This window comes from Hyla sarda, chromosome 3 (genome assembly GCF_029499605.1).
Source record: "Hyla sarda isolate aHylSar1 chromosome 3, aHylSar1.hap1, whole genome shotgun sequence".
Lineage (NCBI taxonomy): Eukaryota > Metazoa > Chordata > Amphibia > Anura > Hylidae > Hyla > Hyla sarda.
This window is the reverse complement of record NC_079191.1, coordinates 247,535,022-247,556,858: the sequence shown is the minus strand read 5'-3', so window position 1 is coordinate 247,556,858 and position 21,837 is coordinate 247,535,022. Positions and strand designations below refer to the sequence as shown.

Genomic DNA, 21,837 nt, shown 5'->3' with positions numbered 1-21,837 from the left:
ATTATCAACTGGTGCCAGAAAGTTACAGATTTGTAAATTACTTCTATTTAAAAAATCTTTACCCTTCAAGTACTTTTTAGCAGCCGTATGCTACAGAGGAAATTATTTTCTTTTTTAATTTATTTTTTGTCTTGTCCAGTGTTCTCTGCTGACACCTCTGTCAGGAACTGTCCAGAGCAGCATAGGTTTGCAATGGGGATTTTATCCTGTGCTGGACAGTTCCTCATATGGGCATCAGGTGTCAGCAGAGAGCCCTGTGGACAAGACAAAAAAGAAATTCAAAAAGAAAAGAATTTCCTCTGTAGTTTACAGCTGCTAAAAAGTACTGGAAGGGTAAAGATGTTTGTAACAGAAGTTATTTACAAATCTGTTTTACTTTCTGGAACCAGTTGATTTAAAAAAAAAATATATATATTCCACCGGAGTACCTCTTTAAATAGCTTCAGTAGTATGGATCACAGATTAGCATGAAACTGTACAAGTGACATTATGCATGTAGGCAAAACAAAGACATTTATCATATTTTAGATTTTTAATATTTTTTTAGTATAAACAAATTCTCCACGTGGCACAGGTTTTGTTTTTTGTCACTATACGACACTTTTTTCAATAAGGTTACTGCATCTTGGCATACTCCACAGCAACAGAACAACCAATTCTGGAAGATACAAAGTAATGATTAAAAAAAAAGGTGGCAAAGATGAGCTACTAAAGGAGTTGTTTCCCCTAAAAATGTTTTGTTTGAAGAATACATTACATGGCAGCCAACATCGAATAAATAAAAAAAATAACCATAGCCCCAGGAATAACAAATTACAGTATTGCCAAATTATTAAGCTAGGTACATGGGGGGGACACCTACATAGACTGGCATTTCTGACACCAGTCTTAAACTGAAGTGCTTTGGAATAAAAAGTGCCAAATTTATATAGAACCGCTTCCCAAATGAAACTCACACCTACTATCTACCGATGTTCAGTTGTGCTGCTGTCTGTGCCATTTTCAGGCTTAAAACTTAATTTGTTGGACTGTCATTGGTTGTGTCCCTCCAGCTAAACCCCATCCACGTTTAAAGTAAAAAGTCCCAAATTATGGCACAAATATTCATTAAAACTAGCGCAAATGGTGTAATAAAATTCCACCCACAGTCTGCCACAAAATATACCCAAATTACAGGAAACCATTAGTGGAAACTATAGTTCCCCAAAACAATCTTTCCCTAGGGTGTGCTTCAGATACCCTAATAAAAAAATACCCAGGCCAAGAAGTCTTGAATATGTTCAAGCCATTGGATAGCAAAAAGTCACTGACTGGAGAAAACAGACTGACCTGGATGTGTCACTCAGATTTAGTGTTGGCAGTGCATATTCATATGAAACGATAACAAGATGGGTGCTGTTACCCAGCACTAGTATATTTGGGTATTTTTTATCTGATAAGAATACTCTGGGCAGAACTGACCAACTGTGTTGTGCCAAGTGCAGGACCTGCCATAGAGAACCATAGATTCCTGGTGTCATGCAATGGGCCCCTGGACCCCGCAGCAGGCATAACAAAGAAAATCCATTTTGTTCAGAGTACTCCTTTAATAGCTCAATATGGAGGGCAGATGGGCACTACAGCAAAAAACGTAACCGCATTGTCCTTATTAATGTAAATAGTACTAGACCTCACTTCAACTTACATGGGCAAAAGCTGTCCTGATCCATGGAAACAAAACTGATACATTTTTAAACCCTTTTAATAGAAAAAAAAATGAAACTGTTCAAACATTAAATTATATAAAATTACAATGTTTGCTGACATGTAATTTCAGTGCAAATTATTTGAGAAGCCATTCAGGCTTTTAAGGGGTACTCCCACCCTAGACATCTTATCCCCTATCCAAAAGATAGGGGATAAGATGTCTGATCTTCTGGGTCCCGCCGCTGTATTGCATGCGGCACCCACCTATTTTATGTCCGGAAGCGCTGGAGGGTCTGAGTCGCGACTACGGGAACGGAAGTCCGTGACGTCAGGACTCCGCCCCTGTGTGACGTCACGCCCGTCCCCTCAATGCAAGTCTATGGCAGGGGGCGGGACGCCCCCTCCCATAGACTTGCATTGAGGGGATGGGCATGATGTCATACGGAGGCAAAATCCTGACGTCACGGACTTCCGTTCCCGTAGTAGCGACTCAGACCCTCCAGCGCTTCCGGACAAAAAACAGGTGGGTGCCGCACACAATACTGCTGGGGTCCCCAGCAGCGGGCCCCCCGAGATCAGACATCTTATCCCTCATCCTTTGGATAGGGGATAAGATGTCTAGGGTGGGAGTACCCCTTTAAGTACTTGCTATAAGGATATATCAGACTTGAGATGTGTTTTGTATCATTTTCTATGCTTCATACTAAAGGTTGGGGAAATTGGTCACATGATCTGAAATAGGATATATGTTGTGTAGCAGAACAGAGACTGCTGTGAACAAGAAGCAACCCTGTACATTCCAGACATCTGTAGTGCATATTAAAGAAGCACATCCCCAATTCTGTCCACATCATGAAAGCAGCTGGACGGACTGATGACTTAGGTATTCAATGAAGAAGAGGCTCTAATAATGCACTCGATACTGGACATTGTAATGGCAAATCAGGAAGATGCTAAAGAATATGAGAAAGAAGAACACTAGGCTCTCAAACTGAATCACAGCATGTACATCCACAACTTACATATCCACTTCCAGAATAGCTGTGAACACTTTACTTTGCATGATAGGGACACCATTATAGGCAGGTCTATGGTAAATGACAAGACCATATCCAGGGTACAAACTGTGAACCAGACTGACTGAATCACAGATTGCTTGTAAACAGATGCACTGAGTCCCTTTTGGAGGAAGCTTGAACAGGCCAAACAGAAAGAGGTCACTTCCCAAGCCGCTGCTCACAGCCTGCGTAGCAGCAGAGAGCGTAGAAAAAGTCTTCATATTGGATATTGACATGAGATGGTAGAGAACTGAAAACAGAAAGCGATATGACTTGATTAGACAGTAGGCAGTGTCATTTCATAATAGCATACAGTTATTTGAACAAACAAATGGACGCTCCCAACACGTCCATCTGTACACAAAGACTATGATGTCCAGTACATCCAATAAACAATGAATAGATTTGTTGGGGTTCCCCAGCTCACAGATAACAAAGAAGCTGGTTGCACCAAACTAAGAGCCAAGGAGGTGGTCTCACTGATCAAGACTGCCGAAGACTTGATGCCATAAGTAGCTCCTGCAGGACTTAAAATGGTCCTATCAATGATTTTATTCCCACTGATGTGGGGAACAGCAGTTCTGCTGCACGGACTGGTTTAACTATAAGGGAATGTTCACCACAATGATTTTGAAGCAGAAACCACAGCAACTTAAACATTAAACTCATGTGGTTTAGTTTAAAATCTATCTTCCCTTTACTGCAATGGCAGGTGTGGGAACAAACTGCACCACAGTTCTTATATGCATTAAAAGGAAAGACATCACTTTTCCGTGCGGTTCTGCTTTAAAGTTTACATTGATAAGCGATGGGAACAGAGACGTGTCAAAAGTTTTGATTGGTTGAGGTCTCAGTGATGAGGCCCCACCAATCAAGAGAATCTCCCTACTCTCCACGGCTCTTAGCAGTCTTTGTTTTACTGTTCCATAGACTTATATTGGGGCAGCAAGACCAAAGGTAGCTGAGAGCCAGGGGGAGTAAGCAGCACTTCTCCCTGCTCATTTTCTACCACACGCTTATACCCGCTTGTTCCCCTGATTAGTAGAGATTAGAGATAAGGAAAGTTACAGTGATTTGATTCCTCACGAACTTTTCAGCTCGGCGGTTGCTGACTTTTCCTGCATAAATGAGTTCAGCTTTCAGGTGCTCCTGTGGGCTGGAAAAGGTGGATACAGTCCTAGGAGAGAGTTTCCAGCCCACAGGAGCACCTGAAAGCTGAACTCATTTATGAAGGCTAAAGTAAGCAACGGCCGAGCCGAGAAGTTTGTGACGAATCGAATTTACTGTAACTTCGCTCATCTCTAGTAGAGATCTTAGCACCAGTTTTTTTGACTGTACCCTTTAAAAAATAAAAAAAAGCCCCACTGGAAGTTTACATTAAAATTACCAACGTCTGCACAACAGGTTTCAAGCAGAATTTGAGGAGGTATTTTCAGCTCAGTTATTGTCTGTGTACACGTTATTTGGACTTTGTTACTTCTAGCCACATAAAACAGTAGGGGTGTGAATCGCCAAGAATTTGGCGATTCGAATCGCGATACCAGTGTGGCGATTCGATATATCCCGATATATCGCGATACCGTCTAGGTGACGATACATCGCGATATATCCCGATTCTGTCTAAAAAACAATGTCTTTTACACTTTTATTAAAACTTTCTTTTTATTTTATTTTTTTTGTACACTTTATTAGTCTTTTAGGAATCATTAGATTCCTCAGACAGATGAATAGAGTTCTATTGAACTCCATTTATCTGCGATCCATTGATAGAGCCTGGTCCAGCCAGGCTCTATCAATGACAGAGCCACGGAGAGCATACACATCTCCCTTTAGACGCCGCTGTCAGCTTTGACAGCGGCGATCTAAAGGGTTAATAGCCAGCTGCGGCGATCGCCACATGCTGGCTATTAGCGGCGGCCCCCGGCTACTGAGAACAGCCGGGGGCTGCAGAGTATGGAGCGGGCAAGAGTCGGGAGCCCGCTCCATACACACTGCAGAGCACCGCATGCTGGATATTAGCGGCGGTGAAGCATCAGCGGCCCCCGGATACTGAAATCAGCCGGGGGCCGCAGAGTATGGAGCGGGCACGAGTCGGAGCCCGCTCCATACATCCAGAGCGCCGCTGCCGTGTCAGATCCGGCTGACAAAATGTGGAACTTGTATCTCCTGATGCCCGGGACATGCTGTTCTGTGCATCAGGAGATACAAATTCCACATCACTAAAAGAATCGATTCAAAAATATTTTGAATCGATTCAGTATCGGCAAGTGAAAAATCGCGATAATCGCGGGAATCGATTTTTTTCTTACATCCCTATAAAATAGTAACTGTTAGAGATCAATCTATGGTTGAGGCCAATGGGCACAAAACAGACTCCATTGGCCACTATGAGATTAGATTTGTCATCAGATAATCTCCTGTTTTAATATTATTGCAAAAAGGAGACTGGGAGGCAACATAAGTGAACATGCCCTGAAAATACCCTTAACATGACAATGAAATAAGTTCATATCCCATAAAAAAACACATTCCTAGCTCACACAAAATGGAAGCTTAAATAAAAGCATAGTAAAAAAAAAATGTCACTTACATAATTTCTGAAAGTCTTATATGCCATGGCAGAAAACCTAATGTGCTATTGATAGAGCCAAACTTTAATATTAGATCTGGGTCTGGGAAGTTGTGCGTACCTAAAACAAACAAAAAGATTACTTCAGTATTAATTTCGGCAAATTTTAACCACGTTAAGGGTATGAACATGTGATTTGTTACTGCAACATTTGTAACAGATATATCTGAATGGGGTTTGTAAACACCTATACACTCATTGCAGTAACATCACCAGATGCATGTCAGAAACTGTAGCTCCACCACACATAAACCTTTCTTAAGCAAACAGGCTTGATGCCCACTTACAACTGGGAGCTAGTCTATACTTAATATTCATATGGTACAAGGTAGGGATCGACCAATTATCGGTTTGGCCGATATTGTCGGACGATATTCACGATTTTGGACATTATCGGTATCGGCAATTACCTTGCCGATATGCCGATAATGCCAGGACACCCACCCACCCCCCGCCTCCCTGAGACCACCGCCGACCCATTGCCTCCCCCATCCCCGTTTTTATAATTACCTGTTCCCGAAGTCCATGCTACTTCTGGCTCCTGCAGCGTCCTGCGCGCTGCACAGCGCAATGACGAGTGACGTCCTCAACGCGACGTCACCGTTAGTGCGCACAGTGACAGCTCAGGACGCCGCAGGAGCCAGAAGTAGCACCGACCCCGGGAACAGGTAATTATAAAAACGGGGATGGGGGAGGCAATGGGGTAGCGGTGGTGGTTGGACAAGGAAGGACCCCAGGACAGGCATGGGAGAGAAGGGGGCGGTGGCGGCGGTCCCTGGCCCCGCAAAAGCCGCTGCAGTTCATTGATTTAAAGCGCCCGCTTTAAATCAATGAACTGAGGCAATTAAATGAAATGCAGCAGAGCTTCAAGGTTCTGCACTGTACACTGACAGCCGATAACTTATCAGCCTGAAAGGTCGCAGATTATCGGTATCGGCCCTAAAAAATCTATATCGGTTGATCCCTAGTACAAGGGCATGTGTAACATTTTTTTTTCAGCTACAAATTCAGCTAGAACTTTAAAGCTGTGAAAAACTATAGTTTTACTTCTTAAAAGGTGGTCGAAGGCATCTACATCCAAGTCTGCCGGTGTCTTCTGTTTGTCTGCTACAAGTTGACAAAATGTCTGAGCAGCTTTCACCATGTTTTGCTTCCCGTCCTCTGGAGACAGCACTTTTAGCACAGGCAAATGACGAAACGCTGTAGATATACAAGACACGTGTAATACTATTGGTTAAGAAGTATTAGAAAAGCAGAGCTTCAAGGTTCTGCACTGTACACTGAGCAGCCACAACAATAACACCACCGACAGGAGAAGTGGATAACAGATTATCTTGTAACAATAATGTGTTTGAGGTTTATATTTGGGAGCAAAAACAACAGGTAAATGAGGTTTGAGGTTAGATGTCTGGGTCAGAGCATCTCCACAACAGCAGGTCTTGTATGGTATATTTGTAAGCAGTGATTAGAACTAGAGATGAGCGAACTTACAGTAAATTTGATTCGTCACGAACTTCTCGGCTCAGCGGTCGCTGACTTTTCCTGCATAAATTAGTTCAGCTGTCAGGAGCTCCCGTGGGCTGGAAAAGGTGGATACAGTCCTAGGAGACTCTTTCCTAGGACTGTATCCACCTTTTCCAGCCCACGGGAGCTCCTGACAGCTGAACTAATTTATGCAGGATAAGCCATCAACTGCCGTGCCGAGAAGTTTGTGACGAATCGAATTTACTGTAAGTTTGCTCATCTCTAATTAGAACTAAAAGGGGGTTGGGGTTGGGGTTGGGGGGGAGGATGGCGACATTTTTACTACTCAAGACAGAGCCCTTCTATGAATTGACACTAGTGGATTTATCCCGACCACAGGTACACTCTATTATCTAAGGGGTACAGTATAGGGTACACACACACACCTGAGCTGCTAGAAGAAATGACCAGCACTTTCCACAGGGTAAACGCATATTAAATATTTAAACTCGGACAGTAGTATGTAAATAAGAGGCTGGCAGAAAACTGTATTGAATTATATATGGGTTCTTTATAACAGTATCAATGAGATTTACGTAGGGGTGTCCGTAGGAATGTCACACAGATTTAGAAGTGCTGTGTTTTGAAGATGGGATCATACAGAACAGCTCAAGCGATGGTTAACCTCACACAGTGGTCTTTAACCAGCAGACCTCCAGATGTTGCAATACGCCACGCCGAGCAGACACACTGCAGCGATGTGCGCGGCGTACTCGCACATCATGGCCACTCTCCCTGCTCTGAGCTAGGCAGAGAGCTCCTGCGATGTGTGAGTATACCGCGCCTCGCACATCGCAGTGTGTCTGCTCGTAGCAGCGTATTGCCTCTACCAGCAGGAACATGTAAAGACAGCATAGAGCGGGGCCTTCACCAACGAAATACGCTGCGAAAATCCACTCGTGAACTTCACCTCAGGAGAATTATAAAGCAAGTCTAGAAGAAACTATTAAATAATTAACATTAATGTATGCTCTATTTTCTATATCTTTAATACCTGCTCATACTTACCAATGAGGTGAAACTATCAGTGTATAGGAATGTGCTAGCCAGAAAGCTAGATCTATTAACAAGTTAGAGTATACAGTGATCCCTCAACTTACAATGGCCTCAACATACAATAGTTTCATTGTAAGTTGGACCATTGTAAGTTGAAAGCAGACTCAACATACAATGTTACAGACAGTCCAGATCTGTGAAACGTGTCAATGGCTGGAAGAACTGACCAATCAGAATGGGCATTCACTGGTAAAACACCTGTGCTACTGAAGTGTATGCAGTGACTGGCGTCTGGTAGCGCCCCCTACAGTACAGGGAGGTATTACATTTTCTGTACACTTTACCTGTCCCAGGATTAGCTGCTCCTTTGGACATCAGGTGAGGGCGGCTCCATGTTACTTTTTGAGACACTTTGTGTACTGTACAGGACCCTGAAGACGCTCCTGTCCTCTACATAGACCAATGTTTTCCCAAGCAGGGTACCCCAGCTGTTGCAAAACTACAACTCCCAGCATGCCTGGACAGCCTTTGGCTGTCCGGGCATGCTGGGAGTTGTAGCTTTGCAACAGCTGGAGGCTCCCTGCTTGGGAAACACTGACAGACAGTGATTACAGCTCCCAGCAGATCTTTCTTACTTTTATATGTAAGGATTTGCTTTATCTGTATTAGTTACCTACTTATTTTTCTTTAATTCTCACTTTTTCCTATTTTTGGATGACATTTTGGTGCCTTTAGAACCAATTACCAGGTTTCCATAGAGTTATGGTCTTAACTTACAATGGTCGTCCCAGAACCAATTAATATTGTAACTTGAGGGACCACTGTATATGTACCTAATCCTACTACAATAGCTTCTCTGTGTACGGTAATAGCTAAAACCAGATAATAGACTATACAATAGACAGAATATACAAGAGCTGAGCAGTGCATGTAAACTGCCACTGATCCTAGAACCTAGATCTCAGCCTGTGCATAAAAGACAGTGTCATGTGTACACCGCAGCCAGTAAGATCACCTTTATCCGTTCTGTCGGCACTGCCATTTGCATATTCAAGTGGATACTTGGAACACTCCTCCTTCTGTTGCTTTAATACTTCATCCATAAGTCTGGAGCTATTCTGTTTGAAGATCCCTTAGAGAGGATAGAAAAAGCCATTATTCACTTGCTGTGTTTACATGTGCACATTACTGTTTGCTATCAAACAGAGAAATTCGGTCAGAACAAGCTGAAGCCAACCTGGGGAATGACAGCTTCAGATAGGACAAGGTGAAGAAACAGGAACGAAATGTGCCAATTGTGAAGGACAAACATTACAGGAATGGACTAGAGGTGTATGTGCATTTTCATAGATTGTAAGCTCTTGCGGGCAGGGTCCTCACTCCACTAAATATTCTGTAATAGTGTAATGTCTGACAACTGTCTGACAAAGTGCTGTGGAGTGTGTTGGCAATATAAAGTGTTATTACACTGTGTGACCATACCCTCAAGGTTACTGTCCACCTGGTTTTGCAATGTATTTCATGAGAATAGTGTTCGGAGGTCCCTTTATAGGACATATTTCCTGTTCCGAGAGCCTCGGGAGCTGTCCTTTGCTGGAGGAGGCTCCATTACAACCAGAAGCAGCTCCTACCCAGTTCCCATATCGTAGACTCAACACAAAGCTCAATTGAGAGTATGTAGAAAGTACATGATGCGATACTATCACATGACCAATCCCTTGATCATTGGGTCTGTTGTAATGCAAGAGCTGCTCTGTGTAACCAGACCAAGACTAGCGCACATTGTAATAAATGTCACAACACCAGTGCACTGCAGAGAAAACCTGAGAAACTACCAGTCAGTATACGTCATCAGCCATCAGTGCACCCACCATACATGTCCTAAGCCTAAAGGGGTTAGGCTGCCACAGAAATAATAGCCGATATTCACCTGCCTGATCCTCTACTGCTGCTGTCCCTGTTGATCAGTGATGATCTGCCTCCCCTGTAAATGTAAATAGACATTGCCTTGTGTTAAGAGAAATCACTGATCAGCAGGGAACAGGCACTCTTTCGCTGTCCAGGCATGTTGGAAGATGTAGGCTTGCAACAGCTGGAGGCACCCTAGTTGAGAAATACTGCCCTAAGGCCTAATTTCACTGTGACTTCATAACCCTGCCCCCTCATGACATCATACCACGCCCCCTCAATGCAAGTCTATGGGAGGGGCCGTGACGACAGTGGGACATGATGTTACGAGGGGCGGGGCTATGACGTCACAAGCTCCCAGGCGCCGGCTCCAGCGTTCGGAACAGTTTCTTCCAAACGCTGAGCAGTGGAGTACCCCTTTAAGGGTGTTTCACATGTACAGTATCCTGCGCAGTTATATTTGATGCGCGGGATTTAAAGCTACAGATTTTATGGTGTAGAGCTCAATGTAAACTAAATGACCCAACAAAGCATAAAATCTCCAGCTATAAATCCTGCACAGGATGCTGTACACATGAATATATCCCAAGAGTGTACTCACACACACTGGATCTACAGTTGTGAACTTTACAATGAAGTCAAAAGTTACTGATCTGAAAAATGACACTGGGCGCAATAGTAAAATCTGGCACTGTTCTCCCTGTTCTATAAAAACATGGCCTCTGTTTCCACAGCACCCATCTCCAATAGGAGACCGAGCGTCATAGAATCACATTACACTGGGTCTCGCTTTGGATATGGGTGCTGTGGGAAGCGGGAAGGTTTGTCTCATAGCGTATAGTTATATACAATGGGGAGACCAGCACCCCGTTTAGGGATTTAGGTGTTGAATTTGAAATGAATGTAATTTAGATCAACTAACTACCGTACATACTGCTGCATTAGAGGTATGCTTTGAAGGCTACAGACAGCTTTGCACTGATTTTTCTTATTGATTTATTATGTGTATGCAAAAGGAAGAAACCTTCTCAATAGTCTTCAGATTCCTCTCCATTGAGCTACTTAGAAAAAGAGAAGCCCATCAGGTGGACTCTTCTCAATAACAGTAGGTTTAAATGCTGGAACAGTAGCAGGCAATACATGGATTTCAAGGCTGAAACACTGGAATACTTGTTTTACACATGTATTGTAGAGGCGTTATTTACAAGCCTTTCCTAATCCTATTTTAATGCATTTAAAACATTGCTTTAAGAATGCAGCCCAAAATAATACACATACAACATATCAAAGAAATGACATTTCACCTCTAAGCCTGTAACAATAGACAAGTGAACCAAGTAGCATTTATTTTTCATCAAATTCAATGTAAATCTATAGATATGCCATATGGACATAACACTTGTGTATCTGAAGTGTTAATACTGTACAAGCTAGGGGTTCCACTCTAAAGCTGCCCATAGCCCATGAAAGTGAACTGATCACATGACAAAAGCACATTGGGGGAGATTTACCCAGGGCTGTGGAGTCGGCAAACAATGCACAGACTCCTACTAAATTTAGATTGGAATGTCCCAATTCAAAAAAAGTTATAATTAATAACTTCTCTACTTTAAGAATAAAGACCAATGCATGCGGTGCCTCATGTAACCGCAAAACGAACATGTTAAGTGACTGTGAAGAAGCTTTTCATGTGCTTTACTATATGGCACAACGCACAATTAGGAGCGGCAATACTTAGACTTTCCATAGTGTTGTGTTCTGCTGTTACAGGGAACCCATGGGTAACCTAGCCTCTCCCTGATAAGGGATTAAGTAAATATGTTTTTTGCAGGACTAGAGACACTTGTATAAGTGAAGGGAATGGAGGGTCAATAGTTCAAGACTGAAGCTGTAAACCATTGAAAAAACTGCTGTCATTCAGCTAACTACCTCTCTCTGCTAGAAGAGCTTAGAAGAACTTGGTGGGCTTAAACTGTTCAATACAGTAGACTGTTGGCTTCCCAGCCAGTAGTCCTGTGGTAATGACATGAAATCCAATAAAAGAATTCAGGTGCACTCGCCATGTAGACTGCTTCTTCGTTACTTTATTTCTTGTCACAAAAAGACATAATGCAGGGAGATGACATATAGGGGGTATGCGTGGGCACACCCCCTTTATGCCGTCTCCCTGCATTATGGCTTTTTGTGACAAGAAATAAAGTAACGAAGAAGCAGTCTACATGGCGAGTGCACCTGAATTCTTTTGTTATTGGATTTGTGCGTTAAGTGTTGTATCTTCTATCAAGTCTTGCACCTCTTACGTGAATCTACTGCTGCATCGTGTCTACCTGAGTAATAGTCTACAGGTGTGTGAAGTAGCAGTGCCAGGCTAGCTGTTTCTCCCTTACTATTGACATGTATGTTGCCTTTCTTTCCTTCAAGGAATGTATAAAATACATTCACATATTAATACAGAGGAGTCAGAGAGTCGGAAGTACAAAAAACTGCTGAGTCGGAACATTTATCTACCGACTCCACAGCCCTGAATTTATCAGAACCAGTGCAGAGGAAAGGCTGCCCAGCTGCCAAAAGGAACCAATCAGATCGCTTCTTTCATTCTCAAGGGGCCTTTTTAAAAATGAAAGAAGTGATCTGCTTGGTTGCTATAGGCTACTGGGCAACTTTACCCCTGCACAGGTTTTGATAAATCTCCCCCATTGTTGCTGGCCACTGACTGCTGTGATCTGCTGACCACTTGTCTACAATTAGGCCCTAGACAGGACATCCCCATCCTCCACTGCAGAGACAAGGGCATCCAACAAGTCATCTTTTTACCCATTTACTTTCTTAGAGAAGTTGCAAAGTGATAGTCCTATGCCACTGATCTCCTGTTCACCATTGTGATTTCTAATTGAAGTGGTTTTAAACACATAAGGAAATATGCTTAACCCCCCCCCCCCCACAAAATAGCAATAAGCTGCTTGGTGGCATTAGTGCGTGCTCACAGAGTAATGGTGTTCATTGCTGAAACACACACTCGGGAACACTTTGAATTATCCTATTCTTTCGGTACGTCATTCCTCTCACTCTTATTATGATAGATTGCTGTAGAGTACAATAGATCCAGAGGGTAAGGTCACATGTCCCATCTTCTAAACTATTTAGTCTTCTATCTTAGCAGGAAATACTATGTGTACTGTGAAGACACTGAGCAGCACACACCTATGGCTCCAAGCATTCTGGAAAGATATACGGTAACTTCTGCAAACTAGGTCTGTGTTCACCTATCTCCTGAGGTGTCACTGAGACATGCTAAATAACAGCAATAGCTGGGTCCTTTACTACTAGAGCTGTAGAAACTATGGCATGCATATGTATATGTGCACATATCAGGGCCTGACAAATCCCAGGCACCAGGTCAACTAAAAATGTCATGGTGGCCTGGTTTTTTTGTCAGCCCTTTCCAATAGGTGTTCTCCATCTTTAAAAATAAAATAAAAAAATAAAATAAACCTTTTACTGTGCTGATCCACGGTACTGCCTGCAGTTAGCATTCTGGTGTTATATGGGCAGTGTAGGTCAGATGACTGGTGTAGCCCATCAGCAGCCTTGGCAGCCGCGCTCTGCATTCAGGAGCGGGGATCGTAACCGCTGATTGCGGTGGTCACTTGACATTCTCTGCTCATGTACCACCAGAGGTAGAACAGGGGTTAAGGCACAGGAACGTTTATTTATTTATTAAGATAATGGCACCTATGACTAAGACACAGGGAGAGATAGAGACACTAAAAATTTAAAATGAGAGATAAGGGGACACTAATGACTGTGACACGAAGAGATGAGATATCCTGCCTAACTTTTTTTGGGTGGCTCCTAGATTAATAAACTTCAATCCCTGAGATAGATAAATAAGAGATATGAGATAGATTAGATAGATAGAAGATAAGATATATCGTGTCTTATCTTATATCGTGTCTTATCTTATATCGTGTCTTATAAGACAAGACAAGATATAAGAGATAAGATAGATACAACACCAAAACAATGCAATAGCACTCATGGAGGATGGATACAATTCAGCGGTACAGGCTATTGCAAGGAATGAAGTCCAGCAAATTCCATAATAGCTACTTCCAAAAAATAAAAAATAGGGAGGCAATGCAGCACTCCATGAAAGGTGAAAAACATGAATGATGTTCTATCAAAAAAATGTGAAAGTGACATTTCGACCCTCTCCAGGGTCTTTCTCAAGGGCTTGAGAAAGACCCTGAAGAGGGGCGAAACGTCACTTTCACATTTTTTTTGTGATAGAACATCCATAATGAAAGGTGCAAGGCTGCCAGCAGCTATACAGCCCAGGTGACAGGCATGCAGTAGTAGCAGACAGGTAGCTTTCTTCCATCCTGTATATAACGTCCAATGTTTCAGCTGTCCATATGGCCTTTATCCTTTGATAGAGGCTGCATAAGCATCAAAAAAACTCTATAATGCTTTGTAGAGCACTACAGTCCGGCACACATAGTTGAGAGCATCCTTCAGGAACTCATTTTACCTTCTGTTCTCTGCTGTGGCTACTAATAGTCATGTGACATATGCCTTCACAATCATGAAGCATGCATGGAAACAGAACTTCCCACAACATTGCAGTTATCGTGTCGCGAAAATCCTTCCAATAGTAGATGATGACTTAAATGGGGGCTCACGATTCTCACTATAAGACAGAAAAGAAGGGTTCTGCAAAGAGTAGAACCGGCTCTGATAAGCTCAATTCCAATAAGTATTACTTGGCCAGCCGTTCATCTGTAGGGTCCAGCTGTTATTACTACATTTAGATAACATACATTCATGCAATGCACATTCTTTTAGTACTGGATCTCACTGAGGAGATCCAATAGTGTACATAGTACATGTGATTGATGTAAGTGTTGGACGACTCTGCCCTGTTATCTGAACGAACAGCATCATAGATCACAGTGATGTCATAAGTTTAGGTCTTCAGACCTACAATCAGGCCAGGAATTGCATCCATAATATGGACACAAATATGCTTCCTAAATACCCACATTAAAACAAGACAAGTGGCGCCTACCACATGGAATTACACTCAACCAAGTGTAACACTGGAAGAGAGTGATGTTAAGGGTGCCTGCAGCCGCTCCATGTCAACTTCAAATATAAAAGCACAAATTCCTCCACCATAGCGACGGGATTGATAGGCGCTGGACACACAGATTGAAACGGATCTCAAATGTATTCACCCATGATGCAATGCGGAATCTGCCTGATGAAGCAGTTTTATTGTGAAACGCGTTGCATCATGGGTGAATAAACTTGAGATCCCTTTCAATCTGTGTCCAGAGCCTCTCAATCCTGTCGCTACAGTGGAGGAATTTGTGCTTTTAACTACCCAAATGTGAAAGAGGCCTAACTGGGAGTTTCAGGACAAGAACAGGGTCAGCACGTTGTTTTCTTTGCTTCGCCTATACTTGCCATGAGATAATGATAACTTGCAGTAAAATAAATGTAGAAACGCAATGTACCCTTACAACGCACCAGCTGTTGCAGGAGACGTGTGAGGCTTGAAAAGACTTCCTGCATCAATATCAGCTGACTGTCATCCAGAAGTACTTTAGTCCAGTGTTTCTCATGCGCGGTTCTCAAGTACCCCCAACAGGTCATGTTTTCTGGATTTTGTTATGGTCAGTAAATCAGGCATCACCAGTTATAGCACCTGTGAAAGACTAAGGAAATCCTGAAAACATGACCTGTTGGGGGGGGGGGGGGGGGTCTTGAGAAACACTGCTTTAGTCTAAGGAAGGGGTAATCCAGAAGGTGCAGCCACCTAAAATGCTGGCTTGTATTTTCTCAGGGCATCAGTTACATTGGTTAATCCTGATGCCAGATCCCTATAAACTTCCATTGATAAAGAGATATATATATATATATATATTTACATTGATGAAATACATTAAACATAGGTTGAATGTGCTCTAGGGTTGTAGTATACATCAGGTCAAACTGCTATGTAGGCTCCTGTATGTGGACCTTGGATTGCAAAAGATTTTGCAACTCTGCTTTACAGCAACCAATAAAAAACAAGGAGCACTGGAGCGTAAAATCTAAGGTGTTCACTGACATAAAGAAGTCAGTTGGAATGGGTAATTTTGGCATTAAAAACATATACCTGAAAAATGATTGATGACAAAAATGTGATCTATCAGGTTGGCGCTGCACATATAACTGTATGGCAAGACTGGCCAAACCCAGCTGATCAATTGCCACTTTCCACAAGCCCACTCTTTCTCCTGTTTCCCTGATCCGCCTGTTGCTGGTGCAGTCATCTGTTAGGCTGAATTCATACTACATTTCGTCCATACGGGGACCGGATCTGGCTCTGGGATGGGAAAACCAAAGCTCCCGTATCCCAGCCGGCCCCGGTCCCCAATCTTATTCATTTGAATGAGCCGACCGGAGTCAGATAATGACTCCAGTTGGCTCATTTTTGCCCGATAGCCAGTTTTCTGGCCAGACTGAAAACTGCAGCATACCACAGTTGTCAGTCTGGCCAGAAAACCGGATACGGGGCAATAATGAGCCTACCGGAGTCACTATCTGACTCCAGTTGGCTCATTCAAATGAATTAGATGGAGGCCGCGTCTGGCTGTGATACGGGAGCGCCCGGTTTTCCAATCCCCCTGCCGGATCCTGTCCCCGTATGGACGAAACATAGTGTGAATGCAGCCTTAGAGTTACTCCATACAATTTTAGGCTCCTTTCACCCGGTAGGTGACGTCTGTTATGAAGATAGAAGAAAAATTTGTGCACAATGCGTCTTTTTCTCCCGCAATAACGGGAGTCATAATGGATGTTAGAGGAATCCCATTCAAGTGAAAGGGGATCCTCTTTACCCATTATGACTCCCGTTAGGCTGTTACAATAACGGAAATTAAGGGCAGTCAAAATTAGGAATCGACCGATTATCGGTATGGCCAATATTATCGGCCGATAATCACGATTTTGGGCATTATCGGTATCGGCAATTACCTTGCCGATAAGCCGATAATGCCCCGCACCGCACTGCGAATGCCCGACCCGCCCCCCCCCCGCACCGTGTCGCACCCCCCACCGTAGTGCTGGGCGGTATACCGGTATGGATTTTTGCCCATACCGCTATACCGGTCGGGCCCCTCTCCCACCCTCCGAGTCAATAAAAAAAAATTAAACTTACCCGTAATAGGGGTGGTCCGGGCCATCCATCGTTCCTTCCTGTAGTGTCCGGCGGCATTCCGGGTGGAGGGTGAACCAGTCCGGGCTGTCCTTCTCCAGGGGTCATCTTCTCCACTCCGGGCAGGCTCCGGCCTAGTACGCTGCATAGACGCCGCTACGCCGTGACGTCAGGTGCATCGCTGCGCACGGGCGTCTATGCAGCGTACTAGGCCGGAGCCTGCCCTGAGTGGAGAAGATGACCCCCGGAGAAGAAGGACAGCCCTGACCGGTTCACCCTCCACCCGGAATGCCGCCGGACACTACAGGAAGGAAGGATGGCCCGGACCACCCTGACAGGTAGGGGGAGAGAAGCGGGTGGCGGCGGCAGCCTATGGCACCACAAAAGCCACTGCAGTGCATTGATTTAAAGCGCCCGCTTTAAATCAATGATCTGCAGCGGTGTCGCGGGGGGATAAATAGCCGATAACGTATACCGGAATATCGGTATAAGTTATCGGCTATCGGCCCTAAAAAAACGATACCGGTCGATCCCTAGTCAAAATGAAGGATAGAAAAAAAAAGAGCCCTTAAAGTCTGTTTGTAATGGATCCTCTTTCACAGTGTGAAAGTAGCCTTAGATGCACGCCAACAGAAATGAATAGTCTCCTTCATTTTCATGGTCTATTGGAATGCAACTATACTGAATTACAAAGTGGACCAACCATCAGCAAAACCCAGGGTCTCTGTCACATCTAAAGCAGAATATTTTAACCACCTATGACAAGGCAGTATTATAATGGGCGCAGGGATTTAAAGGGCTATTCCACATTTGACAGCATTTTGTTAGTCTATACCAGGGGAAGGAAATCTGCAGATGTTGTGAACTGAGTGCCAAAGGTTGCCTAGGATATTCCATCACTTTATGATTGGTCAAGGTCCGGCTATTGGGACTTCTACCGATCCTGAGGAGGAGACCTGAATGAGGCTGCACTGCAGTTCCCAGCACAGTCAGGTGGATGGGAAAAGAGTAGAGGGGCCGCAGCCTGCTATTCATTCTCAGGATCGGTGGTATATATGATATATCCTTGCCATATCTTTAAGAACACTTTATTTAAATGGGCACTGTCAGATACAAAAACTTGTGATATGTTGTAAAGCTTGCAATACCAATAGGTTTTACAATTGCTTTCATTAGAAAAATGTCAGCATTTCATACTGAAAAAGCCAATCAAACATCTGCCCCTCTGCCTGCTTGGTCACATACTAGTCCTGCTGTGTCCATGCGTCATCACCTATGTCATGGACACACTTCCTTGATTGATAGCTATGAGCGCAGGGCTCACAGCTAGAGGAAAAATCCTCCCACTGTCATCTTGTGTCCCGCTACTGTCAGTGAGGACAAGCTGGGAGTTGTAGTTTTGCTAATGCAAGGGGAGATGTGAGCAGACAGCAAACTGAGGAGGGGGCGGAGACATGCACAGTGAGGCCACGCCCCCTCCCTTTGAGAGGAATTCAGAATAGTGAGCTAAATTAAAAGTGTAATAAAAAAAAAAAATAAAGGTGCTAGACACATAAAAATTATATGTACATGGCCAGGATTAGGTACTGAGTGATTATATATATATATATATATATATATATATATATATATGTATAAAAATGTTGGATCTTATGGGTACACTAACCTTCCCCTGCCTGTAGTAGAGAACAAGAAAGCACAGTAGTTGCAAAACTGTGGACCTCCAGCTGTTGCAAAATTACAACTCCCAGCATGCCCGGACAGCATGCTGGGTGTTGTAGTTTTGCAACAGCTGGAGGTCCATAGTTTAAAAATCCATGGCATAGACTATGTATAGAAACAGTTAACGCAGGCATTAGGTGTAGTGGGCAGTTCATGTGACCAGCTGTCAGAAGGGGGATGACGTCACACAAGAATGAATGAATAAAGGTGATGACTAAGCAAGCTGCCAATCACCATGGTTACCTTGCGGGTCAAAGATGCTGACATAGGAGATGCCCAGCGCCATGCACCACAGCACCAGGCTGGCCACGTCCGTGTAGCTCTCCTGTTCCTCGCCGATCAGCAGGCCGATGTGTATGGGGAGCTTGTGGAGCTTCGCCCGGTCCCGGCTGCGCAGTAGCACGTCCCGCTGCTGGGCGCTGAGGTCCCGGTGCAGATAAGCGCACTCACAGCGCTGCCGCAGGTAGGTATTGTCCGGGGACTGCACACACGAGCAGCGGCCGCTCACATCCCGGGGCCCCCGCTCCTGGTAGGTGATATCAGGGGGTAAGAGGAGGGCACCCGCCGCCCGCCACACTCGCCAGTGCCAGAGCCGCAGCCATGCCAGCAGCGCCCGCTGTACAGTGAGCAGCAGGTGTAAGAGGCGCCAGGTCAGCGCGTACAGCACGGACATGTCCGCCGCTCACTGACACCGGCACCTCAGCCCCGCTACCATGCCAATGCCGTACAGGGAACTCCGGCGCTCCACATTCGGCACAAGCCCCGCCGGGATTGGACAAACTGCCCTGTGTCGTCACTTCCGCAGGAAAGGAGCAGCGTGACGTGGCCTGCGCAGGTTGGAGCCGGAATCTGCGAAAATGGTTGTGAGACAAACGAGATGTTAGCTCCGGGCTGACGTGTACAGGAGGGCGACAGCGACTCCTGTTGACAGGGCGAGGAAGTACATGCAGTACATGGATATGCCCGAAGTTTTACTCTTAGGCTAGGTTCACATGGCAAAATTCTGCATGGAAATTCTGCAGTAAAATGAATTGCTCATTTACTTCATGGAATTCCTGCAGCAGAAATTCTGCTTTGTGAAGGGAACAGCGGAATCCCATTGAAGTTTATTGGCTATAAATTCATGCAGAATGTTCATGCCAACAATCTCACATGTGAACATAGCCTATGTTCACATGGCAGAATTTCTGTGTGGAATTCCGCATATGAATTCCGCACAGCGATTCCACTGCAGCAGACGGTGCATTCCTGAGGGGTCTGCCGCTGGCATGTTCTGCCACTAATCCAGATTCAGGGGAATTGCGGTGTGAACAAAGCTTTAGGCTTTGTTTACACGGGGGAATGTCTGATTGAAAAATCTCTGTGCGGACATTGCCCTGACAGCAGAGTGCCGGCAGAACATGCTGGTGCAAAGATCGATTGGGATTGCACTGTCTCATAGATGGCAGTGCATTTTCATGCGGAGTCCGCAGAAAGAATAGACATGTTAGAGACAGGTGTTTTCGTGTGGAAATTCTGCTATGTGAACAGTGAAGCAGAATCCCATTGAAATCAATGGGACTCTGCTGCTGCTGAATCTCCGTGCAGAATTCTAATGCGGAATTGGCATTGCCTATTGCCTTAGGAAATTCCGTAGCAGCAGAATCTCATTGATTTCAGTGGGATTCCACTGCACTGTGCAGATGGCAGAATTTTTCTGGCGCGGAAATCCGGATTCTGGCACCCGCAAAAACATTGAACATGTTAATGTTTATGCGGAGTCTGTACAGAAATGCATTGCCGTCTCTTCCTCTGTGCTTCAACACAGTGATGTCATCAGGTGCCGAAACACAGAGGAGAGGAAAGAAGAGGCCATGCTTTGGAAGCCGCAGGAGTAGACAGAGTAAGATATGTATGGTGTTTTTTGTTTTTCATTTTACTCTTGCCGGTGTGTGCACTGTATAGCTTTTAGTATGTGTGAGTGACCTCATGTTATGTGCTTGACCTTTTGTCATCATGAACGTGACATGTAAGAAGCTAGAGAGGAGTGTGTCTGCATTGTTTATGCTGTATATCCTTAAGGGGGTACTCTGCCCTTAGACATCTTATCCCCCATCCAAAGGATAAGGCATAAGATGTCTGAGCACAATCTCTGGCCCGGCACCCCAGTAATCCACTGCACGGAGTGAACTCTGCTCTGTTTAGATCACCAGAGTTCCAGGTTGGTCCCAGAGGCCGGTGCTGTCCGCCACATCGGGGGGCTAATCATATGTGACCCGCGAGCGCTGCTTATCTCCCCCTCCCCCCCCAAATAATTATCAGCCGCTGCGCTGTACTGTACTATCCTGTGCCCGGGCTGCAAAAATAAACAAAATAAACTTTAACTCACCTTCCTACGTTCCCCCGTTACCGGCCTCACGGGCCAGCAATGTGAGCCTCTTGCTGCTTTCTGGGGATGGGAACGTCACAGAGCCGTCAGCCTATCACCGGCAGCAGCGATGTCCCGCCTCGCCAGTGATAGGCTGAACGCACTGTCATGTAAGAAGCCGGCTGGTGGTGTTTGCAAAGTAAAGAAAAAAAAAGTTTTTATAAAATGTGAATTAACCCCTCCCCACCTTTTCCCATTTTACAAAAAAAGTGTAAAAAAACGAATTAAATAAACATATGTGGTATCTCCACATGCGTAAATTTCCAAACTATTAAAGGGGTACTCCCCTGGAATTATTATTTTTTTTTTTATTCAACAGGTGGCAGAAAGTTAAACAGATTTGTAAATTGTCAGCTGCTGTATGCTCCACAGGAAGTTCTTTTATTTTTGAATTTCTTTTCTGCCTGACTACAGTGCTCTCTTCTGACACCTCTGTCCATTGTAGGAACTGTCTGGAGCAGGATAGGTTTGCTATGGTGATTTGCTCCTACTCTGGAAAGTTCCTAAAATGGACAGCGGTGTCAGCCGAGAGTACTGTGGTAAGACAGAAAGGGAATTCAAAAAGAAAAGAACTTCCTGTGGAGCATACAGCAGCTGATAAGTACTGGAAGGGTTAAGATTTTTAATTAGAAGTAATTTACAAATCTGTTTAACTTTCTGGCACCAGTTGATTTAAAAAAAAATTTATGTTTTCTAGTGGAGT

The 21,837-nt window shown here is 44.3% G+C and overlaps 1 protein-coding gene across 3 annotated transcripts; it reads right to left on the bottom strand.

Moving 5' to 3' along the window:
- Window positions 1-513: 513 nt before the first annotated feature.
- NUS1 (NUS1 dehydrodolichyl diphosphate synthase subunit) lies at window positions 514-19,591 on the bottom strand. 3 transcript variants are annotated; one of them, XM_056566422.1, is made up of 7 exons: window positions 18,971-19,591; window positions 8,909-9,025; window positions 6,421-6,573; window positions 5,335-5,434; window positions 2,709-2,994; window positions 1,685-1,737; window positions 514-658 (listed from the first exon to the last, which is right to left on the bottom strand). In XM_056566422.1, exons 1-5 carry the CDS (start codon window positions 19,398-19,400, stop codon window positions 2,904-2,906), a joined length of 891 nt encoding a protein of 296 aa, XP_056422397.1. In that variant the 5' UTR covers window positions 19,401-19,591; the 3' UTR covers window positions 514-658; window positions 1,685-1,737; window positions 2,709-2,903. The 3 variants fall into 3 exon arrangements, with proteins under 3 accessions (XP_056422397.1, XP_056422396.1, XP_056422398.1); XM_056566421.1 differs by having other exon boundaries at window positions 514-1,737; XM_056566423.1 differs by lacking the exon at window positions 1,685-1,737.
- Window positions 19,592-21,837: the final 2,246 nt, after the last annotated feature.

What these genes read in the sequence shown, in the direction of transcription:
- NUS1 (XM_056566421.1), bottom strand. Translation starts at nt 19,400, where the DNA reads ATGTCCGTGCTGTACGCGCTGACCTGGCGCCTCTTACACCTGCTGCTC. An exon ending in CTTCGACCACCTTTTAAGAA is followed by an intron (nt 5,435 to 6,420) that starts GTAAAACTATAG and finishes TGTTTGTTTTAG; the next exon opens with GTACGCACAACTTCCCAGAC. An exon ending in ATAAGACTTTCAGAAATTAT is followed by an intron (nt 2,995 to 5,334) that starts GTAAGTGACATT and finishes TTCTGTTTTCAG; the next exon opens with TTCTCTACCATCTCATGTCA.